This window comes from Brachionichthys hirsutus, chromosome 23 (genome assembly GCF_040956055.1).
Source record: "Brachionichthys hirsutus isolate HB-005 chromosome 23, CSIRO-AGI_Bhir_v1, whole genome shotgun sequence".
NCBI lineage: Eukaryota > Metazoa > Chordata > Actinopteri > Lophiiformes > Brachionichthyidae > Brachionichthys > Brachionichthys hirsutus.
Genome location: NC_090919.1, coordinates 2,518,048 through 2,533,247, shown reverse-complemented (window position 1 = coordinate 2,533,247; position 15,200 = coordinate 2,518,048). Strand labels below are relative to the sequence as shown.

Genomic DNA, 15,200 nt, shown 5'->3' with positions numbered 1-15,200 from the left:
CCCCACTTTTAATGACCTGCGCCATTAGAGGCTCCCGCTGTTCTGAAGGACAGCAGAATGAGCTTCCCCTAGTTGCCATGGTGACCATCTGACGTATAACTAGACCCTGTAGCACATATATACTCATGGCTGATACTCATATCACAAATATAAAATATTTATATCAAATTATCCTCAGTTTGAGTCCTTTTCCCTCCCTCGGCAAGAGAATGGAAAAATAGAATGTTTTCCCGCTGCTGCAACAGATAAACACTTCATGCAACGTCATTTTTTATTTCATACAATTTATGTACATCCATTTTTTTTAATCATCCTCGTAATGCAGAGAAACTCCATCTTTACACCTGAACAGTGTTCTAGTTCTTGTCAGTATAAAAGAAAGGGTTAATTATCACAATAATAATAATAATAATAATAGTAATAGTCCTGGCATGGGAATACAGCAGATTTCCAACAGGATGCAGGAAGGAACTGATATAATAGAGACCAATATAAACCACGTTGTCCTGCTGGTCTCACTGAGGTTGGACCTCACCACAACCAAAACATCCAGCTACAATTGAACCCCCCCCCCCCCCCAAGTCCATCCATCTATCAGTTCACCATCATCGGGGCCGGCTGGTCGACCTGCCTGCCTGCCTGCATTGTGGGGCCCCCGTTACAGCTGTGACGGGGGGCCCCAGGGCAGAGGAGAGCGCTTTGCTTAGCAGCGGCTCGCTATCGCTAGGCGGCTCAGGCCAGAGCTGCTTGCCCGTAGCCATGGTTGGCAGGTGCTATAATTCTATTTCAGAGTCCAAGCAGACAGGAAGGACTGTGGGGGGGGGGCATCTGACTCTGTCATTGTAGGACAGAGTCACCGAGGCTACGATGGCGCAGCTCGCGAAAGCAAACCGGCGTGAGTCAGTATGTGGGATTGTCTTGAGGTAATACAGATGTGGACATTCCTGAAAAATCTCTTTATTCGTGCTGTAAATATCTTTAATATATTTGTAGGTGTTTTAAAAATTCACATTTTATGTTACAAAAGGAGTCAAATTGACCCCCAGATGCTATTTACAGTCAAATATATTTTACAGTTACAACTTTGCAGTTACCAGCTTTGCAGATAAGAAGACCCCCCCCCCCCCTCGGTGGCGCTTTGATTCGGTTACGTGAAAGCTCAGCTCAGAGACTCACAACCGGTCACACCTTCAGAGTGGAGCTACGCCATCTTCCTCCTGTCTGCCTGAGACACTCTTTTTTATCAACCCCCTGTTGTCATTTTCATCCATTTCTTGTTGACATCTGTACAAATCTGCAGAGATACACCTGTGTACTGAAAAAAAAAAAAAAAAAAACACCACATCTCTGACAGAGTTTTGTAAAGAAAAACAGAAACATTTTACAATCAGACACCCCTTCAGGCTTGAGAGCCGTGATGCTAAAACCAGGACAGCGTCCCTGCAGCTCATCGGCACTTTGTAAGGGCAACAACGTCGATGCAGCATTTCACGTAGTTCATAACTTACTGTTTTGTAGCTTTGACTGATTATTATTTGTACTTATTGCTCGATCAGATGGCACATGGGGCGGCGGGCGTTTTCGCCAAATAATACCAGGATTAGGTCGAACTGAAAATACCCACAGAGGAAATGAAAACGCAGCAATTACTGTCACCTTTGGCAAGTTTCACATCCAAAAACAGCAAAACGGGTCGTAGTACAAATGATATATTATGGTATGACGCCTGGTGTGTATGTTACAGTCAGGAGAAAACAAACTTCATCCATATTCCTCATAGGATTCGTAGAAAATCAAAACTATCCGTACTGAAGTAGCAAAACAAGACACAGTTGTGCTACAAGTGCTTTTATGTTCTTGGCCTCAGTCCAAAGGGAGTCCTTCTGGGGTTTTTTTTTTTTTGCCACGGTGAGGCAAAATCCTCACCAGAAGCAGAGAGAGAGAGGGAGTCCACGCCGTTTCCGGCCCAACGCAACCCCCCCTGCCCCCCATTTAACTGCCAATGTGGCACATTCCTCCCTCGCCCCTCACCCTCCTGGATGGGTGGAACATTCCAGGCGACGGCCATCTTCAGAGACAAAAAAATGAACTCCACCAGCAAAGGTGACATTTTGCAGTAAATAATACATTAGCGATAGATACGGCTATTTACAATCACACAGGAGCTCTAACGTCTAATGAAGTGGTTTAATCACTTAATGAAATAATCAATAGCTGCTTTACACCCCCCCGACACAATCACAACGTAAAAAAAAAAAAGTAATCGGGAAAGATTTAAAACATGAAAATCCTTCTAAGACTTAAAATGCTGGCAGTTTACATTCATGTTCATCCCCGAAACTACCAGAGTAACACAACACGCCTGCAGGATCTGTACATTTGTGCAATTTTGCATTTTATGTCCGTTCACCAGTCGATAAACGCGGTTATCAGTGTATTGATTTAAAAATCTGAACTCATTTTGGCCATTTGAGGATTTTAAAAACCGGCTGAATGAAAGTTTCAGTTGTGTGCTGTCGGATGATCTTTTGTGTGTGTGTGTGTGGGGGGGGGGGGGGGGGGGTTCTATAGCGCAGCGTACCCTCGTGAGTTTCAACCAATAGGAAAGCTCGCTTTCAAACAAATCACACGACAACAAAAAAGAAACACAAAAAAATAAAACCTGTTTTTTGTTTTTGTCTTGGATTGTACATCGGCAGGACTGTTTCTAAGCTAAATATTAAAATGGTAGGAGTCGCATACGTTTTTAAATACTACATTCTAACGACAAGTACGCGCTACCAGTTTCAGATGGAAGGCGGGTCTTCGCGGGGTGCAGCATTCACATGGAGTAGAAAACAGTCTGGAAATAAATGCATTATAAGTCAGTGCACTTCAGCTTTACAATTTTAAAATCCCTCTTTAATTGCCTTCTGCATGCAGGTCACAAGATACTTGAACTCCAGCGTGTAACCTCCGGTGCATAAGGCCGTGATGAAGGCGTTTTTTTTTAATGCAGCCTTTGTTCGGAATAAGAATCGCTACGGATAATAACACTCGGGAGTCTCTCGAGAGCCGTGAGGGGAAACCGCTGACGTCGGCGCCTCAGAATTGACAGACTTCGCATAATCTTCCATAAGATCCAGACCCACAGAAGTCTCCAGAACGCGTTGCATCTTTAGAGCACTGATCCGAACTCGCTGGCGGCCGTGGACTGATCTCTGCTATTTGGCACTGCTGGTGGGAGAAATCTGATCCAGCTTCGGGTGAGATGGACCCGTCTGCTCTGGGAAGATTTTGTGTTTTCCTCGTCGACCCATTTCCTGGTGAGCTTAGTGGGATGATTGTGAGTAACTGGTACGAAGGTCGGCGGGAGATTCTCCTCGAGAACTGTCCCAGAAAACGGTCTTCAGCAATAGCTGGCTTGAGAAACCCGATTGATGCTTCTGGAGTATCTGTAAGTTTCTTTTTTTTTACCAGATCTAGATCGACATCCTTTAATAAAGAACATACTACAAAAGTACTACGGGGACACCTTTAACGTAACATTTCAACATCAGACTAATTCTGCTGCCTCAGTTTATTTTAAATTCGCCCTGTGGATGAAACTAGATTTCATCGTCGTTCCTTTACGTCATTTGAAAGAGCTACAATGCTTTCGTTCATATCGCCTCGCTCCCCTGATTCAGATCAAGAGTCGGTTTTTCCCCCCCTTAAAGGTTTATGAGAATTGGCTTTGAGGCTGGTTTGAATTTCACTCCCCTCGTCTTTGATCATAGTTATAATTGCATTCAACACACATTTCATGCAAATAGTTTCATTTTCCAAAAGAAGAAACAGTTCAGCTTTCATTTAAGTGTTCACCTAAAAGCACGTGAATTTATATATATATATATTTATGAATCAGTATTTGGGTTACATTTCACTTCACTTTTCCCGGGCACAGAGGCATGCCGCACTTTTGCATTCTGCAGGTTGGTTGTTTGGCAGGCATGATGTCATCCAGGCAGCGCTCCGATTGGTTAACGTATCTTACGTCTGTGTCCAACCATCAGCATTATGCTGCCTTGATGACATCACAGTAGGGGGGGGGGGGTCTAAGGTTTGACCCAACAAGCTTTGAATGGAATAATATCCTAAAAGCAGTGCAGCAAGGCTCATTGGCTCATGCAGAGATGGGCGGGAGATGGGTGTGGTTTAAGATGGGAGGGAAGGTCAAAGGTCAGCCTAAATGGGGCCCAGGGTTGCAGACGGATTCATTAAAAAAGAAGTAGGGAGAGTTTAGGGGAGAAAGGGTGGCAAGGCAAGGAGGATCGGTGCTGACTTCACGGTGATAATATTTGTATTTGTATTTTCTTTTTTAGCTTATATGATTTTTTTTTTGTGCATTTTGCTTCATATTTTATTTTTTACAGATGAAATGATGACACGACTTGGGCTCAGAGTTGTGGATGAATATGCTGGTCAAAGGACAGAGATGGAAGAAACTTGTATAAAGTATTAAATACACAAGATTCAACTTAAGACATTGGGAGGCCTAATACTTTTGCGTTTTGTGCTCAGTTACGTATTGGTTTGAGTCCAAGTATTTCCAGTGTCCGACCCAAGTTGTAATCGTCGTCGTTTTAACAGCGGCATTTGCATAATACGTTTTGGTAGTAGTATAAATTACAAAGTATCTAATTATCAGTCCGATACTAAATGTTCAAAATGTTAGAATCGATCTGTTTTCAGTCAGTGAACAGTTTAGTATACATAGAAACTAGTTTTTTCTCTCTCAAGGAAGCCGTATCTGCCCCCCCCCCCCCGTTGACCACCGGGTGCAAACGTATCCATGCACTCTCCTGCCTCTAAACACATCTGGCTGGCAAATGTTCTGGTCAGGAAATCAGGGAATGGGAAGGCTTGAGGTATTGGGGGGGGGCAATGAATGGGATTATTGATCAGTCACGTGATCAGTAAAGAAAAAGGGGAGGGGAGGCCGTCTGGCTGGAACGCCGGTTAGACAGCTTCAATTAAAAGTCCATTTTCTTTCCTCCACAACGGATGGAGGGACAAAAATACAAAAAAATATCTTTACAAAATCGAGGAAAATAAACTAAATCTCATTTAAAATGTGTAAAACAAAAACAAAAACAACAGCAACAAAAGCCATACTAATAATAATAATAATGAAAACATTAGTGACTTTAGAGGTGAAGAAGTGTTAAGTCGTGCGCAAAGTTATCGCTAATTACGCAAAATAAATAAACGCTGTCAGAGGAGAGGGGCCATCGGGTGAAGAAGGATCGCTGCTCTCTCTCTCTCTTTCTCTCTGATACTCCCTCGCTCCATCGCTCCCTCCCCGTCACCTCTCACTCCTCGCGGAGCTGCAGGCGGTAGCGGACGTAGCGGACCTGGAAGAAGAGCCTCTCCAGCGGCGAGCAGCTCATCCCCGGGAGCCTGTAGTCCTCGCTCTGGCCCGTTCGCCGGAAGCCCAGCGACTCGTACAGCTTGTGGGCGGCCATCTTGACGGCCGTCGTCCCGAGGACCACGGCGGTGTAGTTGTTGCGCACGGCGAACTCCAGGACTCGCCGCCCCAGCGCCTTGGCGATGCCTTTGCCGCGATAGCGCGAATCCACCGACATGCGGCGCAGCTCGACCGTGTTGTCGTCTTCGTGGCCTTCGGCCGCCACCAGCCCGACGACGCGGCCGTCGAGCACCGCCACCCAGAAACAGGAGCCTGATGGGGAGAAGACGAGACGAGATCAGTCATCGGCTGCTGAACGCAGACAGGCGAAGAGACAACAAACAAAGTTTCGGACCATTGCAGGCCTGAACGTACGACCGGGAGGATGGACGGTGGCTCGAAGTTCATATTTAAATCGAGCTCCAAAAACGAAGCATAGAACTTCTTTGTCAACAATTTGTTGACGAGCTCCTGATGTTTATTTCTGCCTGACATATAAAAACTACAAAATGATGCTTCAATTTACGCAGCTGCTTTGTAAACTCCCGCCGGCATTATTAATGCTGGTGCGTGTGTGTGTGTGTGTGTGTGTGTGTGTGTGTGTGTGCGTGGGGGGGGACTGAAGAGGCTCTCGGCACCACCGGTTCCCTTAGCAACCACTGCTGAGCCATTCTAAACCCATCCCGTGTGAGCCTTATCGATATGAATGAGCAGTTAGCCTCAGCGCTGGACGGCGGTGTCATTTGGTTACTGCCCAGAGGGGGCAGCGGAGTCCTGGGTGTCGTCGCACGATCGATCACAGAAAGTGAAATGAATCATCTGCTCTCTGGCGGAAAGAGTGATCTGAGGAGGAGGAGGAGGAGGAGGAAGGCGAGGCATCTGTTCTCACCATATAGCCTGAAAGGAACCATTCTTGTTGCTTTGGGGGAGGGGGAGAGCAGACAGTCGAACATGATCACAGAGGAGGAGGGGGGGGGGGGGGTCTGAAGAAAACGGATCAACTCAAGACGGGAAATAAATCAAAGCGCGAAAAAATCTGATTACTGTATCCTGAATGCGGGAGATCTGATGTCTTTAAGTACTTCATTGATTAGCGAGGGAGCGCTAAACGCCGGCTCACACACACACACACACACGCGCAGGTCAAAGTGCACGCAAGAGTATGAGTATCGATTAGGTGCCATTGATCCGCGAAAACACGACTGTGCGCCTCGTTTATGCGCAATTTGATTTTGCTCATTGGTCAAAAACTTTAAAGAACTTCTTTAAAGTTAAATTAGCTCAATTAGCCCCGCCTTCAACCAATCGACACTGTCCTGACTTTGGGGGGGGGGGGGGGGGGGAATAGCTTGCGGTGCAAAGTGCGGCCTTCAAATTCAGCTTCTTCGAAACGCAACGGATGACGGCAAGGTGGGAGGGGCCTCTCCCGTCAGGACCACACGTTTGCTGCCTCCTCAGGCCATTGAGTGTATTGTCTGAAAATGTGAAGCTTTGCAGAGGAAACGATCCGAGTCGATTCTCCCGTATAGAAAGTGGATCAGCAGTTTCCAAAGGCGCGATCGATAGCCCCCCCCCCACCCCCCCATGACAGAGCATGCGGGAGACTCCTGGGTGACCTGCAGATGCAAGACATTCAAGTTTCTCCCACAAAGATTCAGGCCGTAGCTTTTGGGCTCAGATCGACATCCGGCGGTGGAGCGTTGCCCCACCGACGGAACGTGTTCTTACCTGTGGGCGTCAGGTAGAACGCCTCGATGTCGGCCATGTCCGTGTGCAGGGCGGAGTCCAGGTAGCCGTGGATCACCTCCCTGCTGTAGTAGTAGCGCGCGCCCAGCAGAACGAGGGGCGCGCAGCAGGTCAGAGTGACGGATTTGGTCATGAAAAAGCACATTACTATGGAGAAATGGAAGAGAAATAAACGAGACCTGTCAGAAGAGAGAACCACATGTTTGATTTCGGAAGAATCTGAACCCACAGAGACAAAGAAGATCAGCAGAGAAGGCAGAACGGCAACTTCAAGCGTCGGCAAAACAATCGATAAATAGCTTGTTTTGGACGCTAGGGGGCGCAAAGGGACGCGAGCAGGCGCGATGCTGCAGAGCATGCATGTTGCGTGGGTTCGGCTGCCCCCCCCCCCCCCCAACCTCACGAATCCACGCGCAATAAAAATCAGTGCAGACTGTAGCGGCGGGGGCGCGCTTTTAGGAGTACGTATACGCGCACCGGCATGTCATCGCATCAGCATCAGCAGGCCCGCACCTTCAACACGTGCACCGTGCGTTTGTTTGCGTGATGTGCGTGATGGATGAGACACGCCGGCGCGCGCCGGGCGGAAAGAGGCGGCCTCGGTACCCGGTATCGGTAACGGCATACCCGGTATCACCGACGCCGCCTCCAGCAGAGACACGTTAAATCGGTCGCGTTATGAATTAACCCCGCGATGGCGCTTATTCTAACGTTTCCTGCGGCGTCAGACCAGGAAAGCCTTTTATGGGCATCGATGAAAACAGGACAGAGGTTCAATACTTACCTGTCAGGAGCGCGTATAGAAGCTGAGCCTTGGGCTGATGGCCGAGCCCCCGGAACGCCGTGTTGGGGATCCGCTCCACGATGCCCTCGTAGAAGATGCGCCGCACCTCCTCCCGATCCCCGCGCGCGAACTCCCGGATAAAAAGCGCATCTTTCCCCGCGTCCGCGTCCTCGGCCTCGGCGGGGCTCGAACCCGCGCCGGGCGGCGGGGAGCCGCTCCACGTGATCGACTCTTTTTCGCTCCCGGGGAGAGCATCGCGTTCGTCCGCAACAATTTTAGTCTCGCAAACCATTTTGGGAGACGAAAAATACATGCAACCGGCCGCCGAGTGACCCGGATGAGAGTGAAAATGGATGAGAGTGTCTTTAACGAACAGAAACGATGGAGGGAATGAGACGAAAAGGGGGGGGTGGGGGGGTGGATGGGGTGGGGGGGGGGGGGTTGCCCTGCTGCAACCCTGAGCGCCTTCTGTCGACCAAGATTTACCGGTGCATGCGGTTCAGGTTGTGTTTATAAACGGGCAGGGCGGGTGGATTCCGGTTCGGGGGGTTCGCGTGGTCCTCCCGCTGCACAGATTGGTGGATGCGGAGCGCCGCTTGAGTTTATAGAGGGGGGGGGGGGGGGGGATGCACCGGCTGTTCCGAGAGCAGCCTCCTCCGCCGGATGACTGACGGCTCTGCACTGCAGTCATTCCTCCGTGCGCTTTGTCTCCTCGCTCATGTCGTCCATCAGTGCCCCCCCCCCCCCCCCTCAACACAGTATCTCTTTCCCCTCCTCCCTGCCATGGAGCTGCTGGGGGGGGTCCACATAATCTCCAAGATTCTTGTCTGCGCAATGCTGCCTTCAGGTGCCGCGGTAATGTTAGAAGCACGGAGAGGGAACAAAACCGATTGATGGCGAGGCTATGATGAATAATGTTGGGCTGCAGATGTAGGAAGTACTTTTGAAGAAGCAGGGGGAGAACGTGAAAGATATCGATGCAGACATGAAGTTTCATAATCATCATCAAACGATGCGCAGAAAGAATTTCAAAAAAGAGGTTTGTATCGAAAATAATGACAAAATCCAGCAGAAGTAAACAATGGTCTACTGTTCAAAATATTTGTTCCCAATATTCTTCCTTCTTTTAAAATACTTTTAAATAAAACATGTATCCTAAAAGAAGGTTATTCAGTTTTATATTTTTATATAAAGTCATCTATAGCAATGTACAATTTCATTTGTTTAAATAAAGGGTGTTCTGAGGTGTATTTTGAATGTATTTAAGCAACAAACCATTGGTAAACATGTTTATTGATCAATTGGAAGCATATTATCAATTATGGCTATATTTCACTTGAATTTTCCATAAAGCTGTCAATAAAATCAATCATTGAACGTTCTGTTTGTCTGTTGTACTGCTAAATAACTTCTGTCACGTGAGTATAGGCGGAATAAATTCGTAAAGTTATGTGCAGGACCGTAAAATCACTTTTTGGAAGAGATCTCGAGGGTGTGCGTGAGATTGTGCGGGTCTGGCTCCCTCTAGTGGTCACAGCCCAACGACGTCCGGAAGCGGCTTTCGCTGCAGGGAAAGACAGGAAGCGGAAATGAAGGATCGACGTCATCAAGATGAAGCCGCTAAGTACATTTATTTCTTTATTTCACGAAATGTTACTCACAGTCACACTAAACTCAGCATGTCTAAAAAAAATTATATATTAAAATCTCAGTTTCATAGCTTAAGCTAACTTAAGTAGCATGCTAGCTGAGTAGCAAACATTAACTCGTAGCACAGAATTTAGAGGTAATTATTTACGTCTCCTCACTTCTTATTTTAAGGACAGAATTCTGGTAGCAAACGACATTAGTAATGATAATCAGTTTATCCGCCTTATTTTATCTGTCCATGCTCTTGTCTCGATACATCGAGCGCCTCGAATCAAAAATAATTAAAAGAAATAGAAATAAATCAATAGACATTAAAAATAAAACAGTCAAAAATGACAAGTTCACCTTTAGGGAATGGCTTCAGGACATTGGTGTGTCTGTTCATCATATTCATCGGGGCAAACACAAGAAAAGGAGTAAAACATATAGAAAACTAAATATTGGAGGATCTTCGTCAGTAAACAGCCACTCCCTTCTACAAGCACACCTGAAAAGTAAACATATAAAACATTGAGATGGCAACACCTAACAGAATCTCTTAAGATTGAAGATGCTTTTATTTTGTCAATTTTTCTTCAGTTTTGATCTGTCTACATTTATATCGTATTGTGCGTCATTACCTCCGCAATGGCCGCCGTTTGTTTGTCTGTCGTCCGTCCGTTAGCAAGATAACTGGAAAAGTTCTGCACGGATCTTGATGAAATTTACAATAAAATGTTGGGAATGTTACCAGGAACGGATGATTAAATAAAGAGATCCAGGATTATGGATCAGTTTGATATTTTTGGGAACATTTCAGTCAATGGAGCTTCGCAATTTGTTCTTCAATATCTCGGTTGATTATTAACCGATGTTTATGGAATTTGACACAATCATGAAGGGTGGGGGTCTCTATCTCACCGCGGAATTTCATCTGGATCGGATCCAGAATGACGTTAGGAAGAAAATATAACATTATAATATTCAAAACTCCACTTACGGATTAAAAAATCAGTGAAAAATAACACATCAACTCCGATTTCCTTTTACTTTTCATGGTTGGTGTATAAAAGATACCAAGAACAATTTAGAACCTTTTGGTGATGATCCAGATCACCGTGTGGACTGTGTAAATCCAATTAGGAGCGGACTGAGCTGCTCGGCAGAGGTCTGCGCTCTCTCTCAGGGCTTTTCTATTTTTGTCTCTGTCGACATCTAATCTATTTAAATAGATTCTATCAAATAGACATGTCCGCCAGTGTAGCATATGATCAGAGATTGAACCTATAGCTTCCTGATACTTCAGCAGAACAGAGACAGTTAGCCGTGACAATAACACTGAATGCAAAGGAAACCCGGATTGAAATACCAGGACGGTTGTACCGAATGGCTTCAGGGACATGTTGGATATTTGTTCGTCTGTTTATCATATTCCTCGGAGCGTGTGACATCCAAACACGTACGGGTGGAAGATGTGCAAACTAAATATTGGAGGAGCTTAGGCAGTGAACAAACATTCCCAGCTCAAGACACTATATATATTTGAGGTGCATCGTTTAGAAATCCACCGCCCTCTGATTTGAGCTGAAGTCCGCTGTACCTGAGAGCTGCTGCAAACCCGAAGGTGAGCGTGAGAAACCTTCAGAGGACGACGCCTGACAGCATCATTTCCTAAATGTTCCGGGACCAACATTTCAAAGTTTTTTTTTTTTTTTTGTCATTTCTTTCAGAAAATGAAGACCCAGATTCTGCTGTTCGCCTTCGCTATGGTGGCTGTCGCCTGTGTGGCATCAACACCAGTCAGTAAGTAGAAGATCCTGATTTTCATAAGAATAGAAGTAAAGGACCCCTGATGGGTCCCGATTCTTGGTGCTGTGACATATTACGCTGCCTCAGAAAACTGCACCTTCTTGTCTAAATCAACAATTGTGTGTCCTTTATTTTTTAGAACCCAATCCAAAGACCGATATAAAGCCACCAGCCGAAAACGGTGCGGCCACCTGCTTTGAAACGGGCGATGAAAGTGCCCTGGTTGAGGCCGCAGATAAGGAACTTGACGATTTAAAGGCTGTGGAAAAATCGTTGAAAGATTTAATGGCTGATGATGCGATCGTGGAGAGTTTAGAGAATGAGGAGGAGGATGAAGAGTGTTTAGACGATGTTGAGAAGTCCATAATGGAGTCGAGTGACGCGGATAAGGAAGAACAGCGCGTAAACATTAAAGTGTATGAGGGGTATTTGGAGAACTTAGAGGACGCTCAGGAGCATATTGACGATTTGAAGGATGTGGTGGAGACAGTGGAGGGTTTGGAAGACGTCTTTGAAGACGACTTAGAGAGGAGCCCAGGTTCTGAACATTACAAGTACTGAATAGAAACCAAAAGATGATGATGGAGGCCGTTGTGATAATGTTTTCACGCAGCTTGTGTGATCACATTGTTGAGCGGCTTCCTCCTCGTCACCTGATCCCGCATGCGATAGACTTAACTTCTTTTAACCTCTTCTTCTTTTGACTTCTCCTGAAGCCCACGTGAGCCACAATGTCGATTTGAAATGACGTTTCTATGGAAACAATGTGACCGTGCATTTAAATGACAGTTCCATATTTGTCATATTCTATGAAATGCTTTCAAGTCCCGATTGTCTGAGTGACATTTTGTGTCTTCTGTGAGGTAACACGGGAGCTCGCATATTGTTCCCTGTCTTTTTCTGTACCTGCTCTTCTCCTTTAGCTCAAATAAAAACCTTTGACAGCATTAAATACAATCTTTCTTGTGTATTTATTCCCATTAATACGTGTGGCAGATTAGATATTGGTCTGTAATTAGCTACAACCGAGAACTAAAGATGATTTCCACACAGAGGGAATTGTATTTATTATCACTGTAAGGTCAAAAAGAATAACAACACAAGTCACAGAGATCATTTATTTTTGTTAAGTACAACATTAAGACAATAAATAGTGCTTCTTTTGACATAATGTGAATAAAAGATGCTGTTACAGAGACAATAACATTCTGTTTCTACGTGTCCCGCTGCAGCAAACGTTCACCTTTCCGCCCTCCACCTGTCTATATTGCAGTTCAATAGATCATGTATTGATCGTTCTTATTCTTGCATCCACCTTTGTGTAAAGACAAAGTTCCATAGAGAAATACAGAATCTTCACATACAATCTATTTGATCAGCAGGTTAAGAAAAAAAAGTGCTGTTTCATGCTACAGTGCTGTGCTAAATGGAGACTTGACTATTTTGTCTCAACACAGCAAAACAAACGTCTTAAGTGACTGTTTTTGAAATTAAGGTAAAACTGCTTTAGAACTTTCTTTAACCGAAAATAACAAAAAGAAAAATTCTAAAATACACAACCTTAAAGGTAATGTAAAGAATGACTTAAAATTGTTACACCGTCGAATAAATTCCACATGATGCTACAGTTTAAGGTGTGTAATCGTCGCAAACATTACTTCTGTTGGTATAAAAGTCCTCCCCAAATAAATCACGTACTGAGTCCAAATAAATGCCCCCCCCGCCCAACTGTGACGGGACAGAAAATAAAATAAAGTGCCTATTGTGTAAATACGTCAGGATGAACTTTAACGGCGCATGAGTAGAGGTTTTAGCATGTTTTTTCCGTGTTGGGGGTGTGATGACAGGTGGAAGCGGTCCCCCCCCCCCCCCCCCCCGGGGGGCTGCCTCAGCGCAGTGAGCTGGTGGGCATGCAGTCGCACAGAGACCTCCTCTCCGCCCTCAGCACCAGAGTTTCTGTCTGCAAACAGCAAAAATACATTTCACCGCAGGAAAGTCTGCCTTTGTGCCCGTCGCTTTTACAGTAGCCCTTTATTTATCCCTCGATGAGGGCTGAGCCCCCCCCCCCCGTAATCAAAAACACAAAATCACCCAACGTTATTTACCAAAATGTCGCACAAAAAGAGTCACCTCTTTTGAACACTTAATAATTTGAAAGCAGAACACGAAAGCAGGAACATTTGACAAATAAAAATCGTAGAAAAGTGAATAAATAAATAAAGGCTTCACTTCTTGGACTTCACCCACCCTGGCATCAAGGTTGAACGCAGTCTTCTTCAGATCTTGCAGAGCCCTCTGCATGAACTCGAAAGCGTGACAGTCCACACATGGGCGACCTTGTCAATAAACAAACACAATTCACAAAGAACACAAAGGATTAGTGTTACTGGTAGAAATGTAAATACCCTGAGGTATTATTTTTGTACCTTAAGTTAACTTAAGGAAAGATTGTGGTAATAAATATATATGGTTAGTGAAAGAAACGGAAATGAGTGTCTCAGAGATTTCTATTACAGGTGTAATTAGATGTTATTAATTAAATGCATCCATTTGACTTCTAGTAGTGAATGTTATTACATTATTTGAACCGAGTCGACATAACCCCCCCCCCTCACCCCCCACCCCGCATTTGCATATTGCGGTGTATCCATCAAATAGGATGACCTACAATCCCAATCCTACAATGAAACCTCCACCCGGACCTGCAGCAATTAGCCTCTGAGCATCGCTGATGTCCGCTTCAAACAGACACGGAGAAAAATGAAGTCGTATTTAAAGGCACCGACTTTCAGCGGGGATGACAGTCCCGGCTTCGTGATCCGCGTGGACTGCGCCCAGACAGAGCAGCTGGACCGCCAGCATCAGCACCGCTGGCTGCAGAAATCCACTCGATGCCATGGCGACGGGCAATTACCTTTGAATTTAGAAACGTTTGCGAGTGATCGGGTTACTGAAACACAATAACAAGACATTTCCTAGGCGACCGTCAGTCAATTAAATATTTATTTTTTTTGCGAGACAATAATTACGTTTTCATCCATAAAGGGGTTTGTATTGTCGTAAAGTGCAGCATATAGAGAATAATCAATTAACCTACCGCGAATTAATCGATGGTATTTTTGCAGATCTGCGTGAAATGACGACCTAAAATTAATTTGTGATGTCGAATTCACGCATGCGCATGACGGATTAAAAAATGAATAAAAATAAGAACCGTGTTTTCGAATTTATAACTTCCGGTAGCACCTTCAAAATAAATGTCTGTGCGGATTTTCCGTTATGAATGTCACGGTAGATTTCAGTGTGGAATATAGTCAAATCGACTTGTAGGAAAAGCTTGAAGACGTTTCACTTCTCATTCAAGAGAAATGACAAGAGGTCTTTGAATGTTTCCTCCAAATCCGGATTATTTTGTTCAACACAGATCTTCAAAATAAATGTCATCACAATAAAAAAATATTTTATATTCGTATATGCAGTCACAGTAAATATGGATTTGACCCAAAAACACTCACGAGAAGTCTACATACAGATAAGCCTAAATTAAATTGAGATATAAAATTCCCTAATTGCAAAAAATATCACTTCACTATTTTGCTGTCTTTTACACTGTTTTAGAAAAACAGTTTTATTTTCAAGTAATGAGAAAAATAAATAAAATAAAATAACTATTCTGTCTTCTGCACTTCATTCGTGGAAAAAACGGAAACACATCCGACCTGGAGTCAGTATCAAAAATTAACATATTATGCACAATAAAATAAACACACACATACATACATATAAACACATATGAATTGCATT

At 44.8% G+C, this 15,200-nt stretch overlaps 2 protein-coding genes and 1 long non-coding RNA gene across 3 annotated transcripts; 1 reads left to right on the top strand and 2 right to left on the bottom strand.

Annotated features, from left to right (window-relative positions):
- Nucleotides 1-5,333: 5,333 nt before the first annotated feature.
- nat8l (N-acetyltransferase 8-like) lies at nucleotides 5,334-8,271 on the bottom strand. Its single transcript, XM_068755987.1, has 3 exons — nucleotides 7,959-8,271; nucleotides 7,157-7,321; nucleotides 5,334-5,701 (listed from the first exon to the last, which is right to left on the bottom strand). Exons 1-3 carry the CDS (start codon nucleotides 8,269-8,271, stop codon nucleotides 5,334-5,336), a joined length of 846 nt encoding a protein of 281 aa, XP_068612088.1.
- A 2,880-nt stretch (nucleotides 8,272-11,151) lies between these two features.
- On the top strand, nucleotides 11,152-12,353 carry LOC137911522 (uncharacterized). Its single transcript, XR_011106117.1, has 3 exons — nucleotides 11,152-11,211; nucleotides 11,318-11,390; nucleotides 11,536-12,353. It is a non-coding gene; the product is annotated as an uncharacterized lncRNA (long non-coding RNA).
- Nucleotides 12,354-13,284: 931 nt separating this feature from the next.
- Nucleotides 13,285-14,294, bottom strand: nicol1 (NELL2 interacting cell ontogeny regulator 1). Its single transcript, XM_068756017.1, has 3 exons — nucleotides 14,183-14,294; nucleotides 13,644-13,732; nucleotides 13,285-13,356 (listed from the first exon to the last, which is right to left on the bottom strand). The coding sequence occupies exons 1-3, from the start codon at nucleotides 14,292-14,294 to the stop codon at nucleotides 13,285-13,287; spliced, it is 273 nt and encodes a 90-aa protein (XP_068612118.1).
- Between the last annotated feature and the right edge of the window lie 906 nt (nucleotides 14,295-15,200).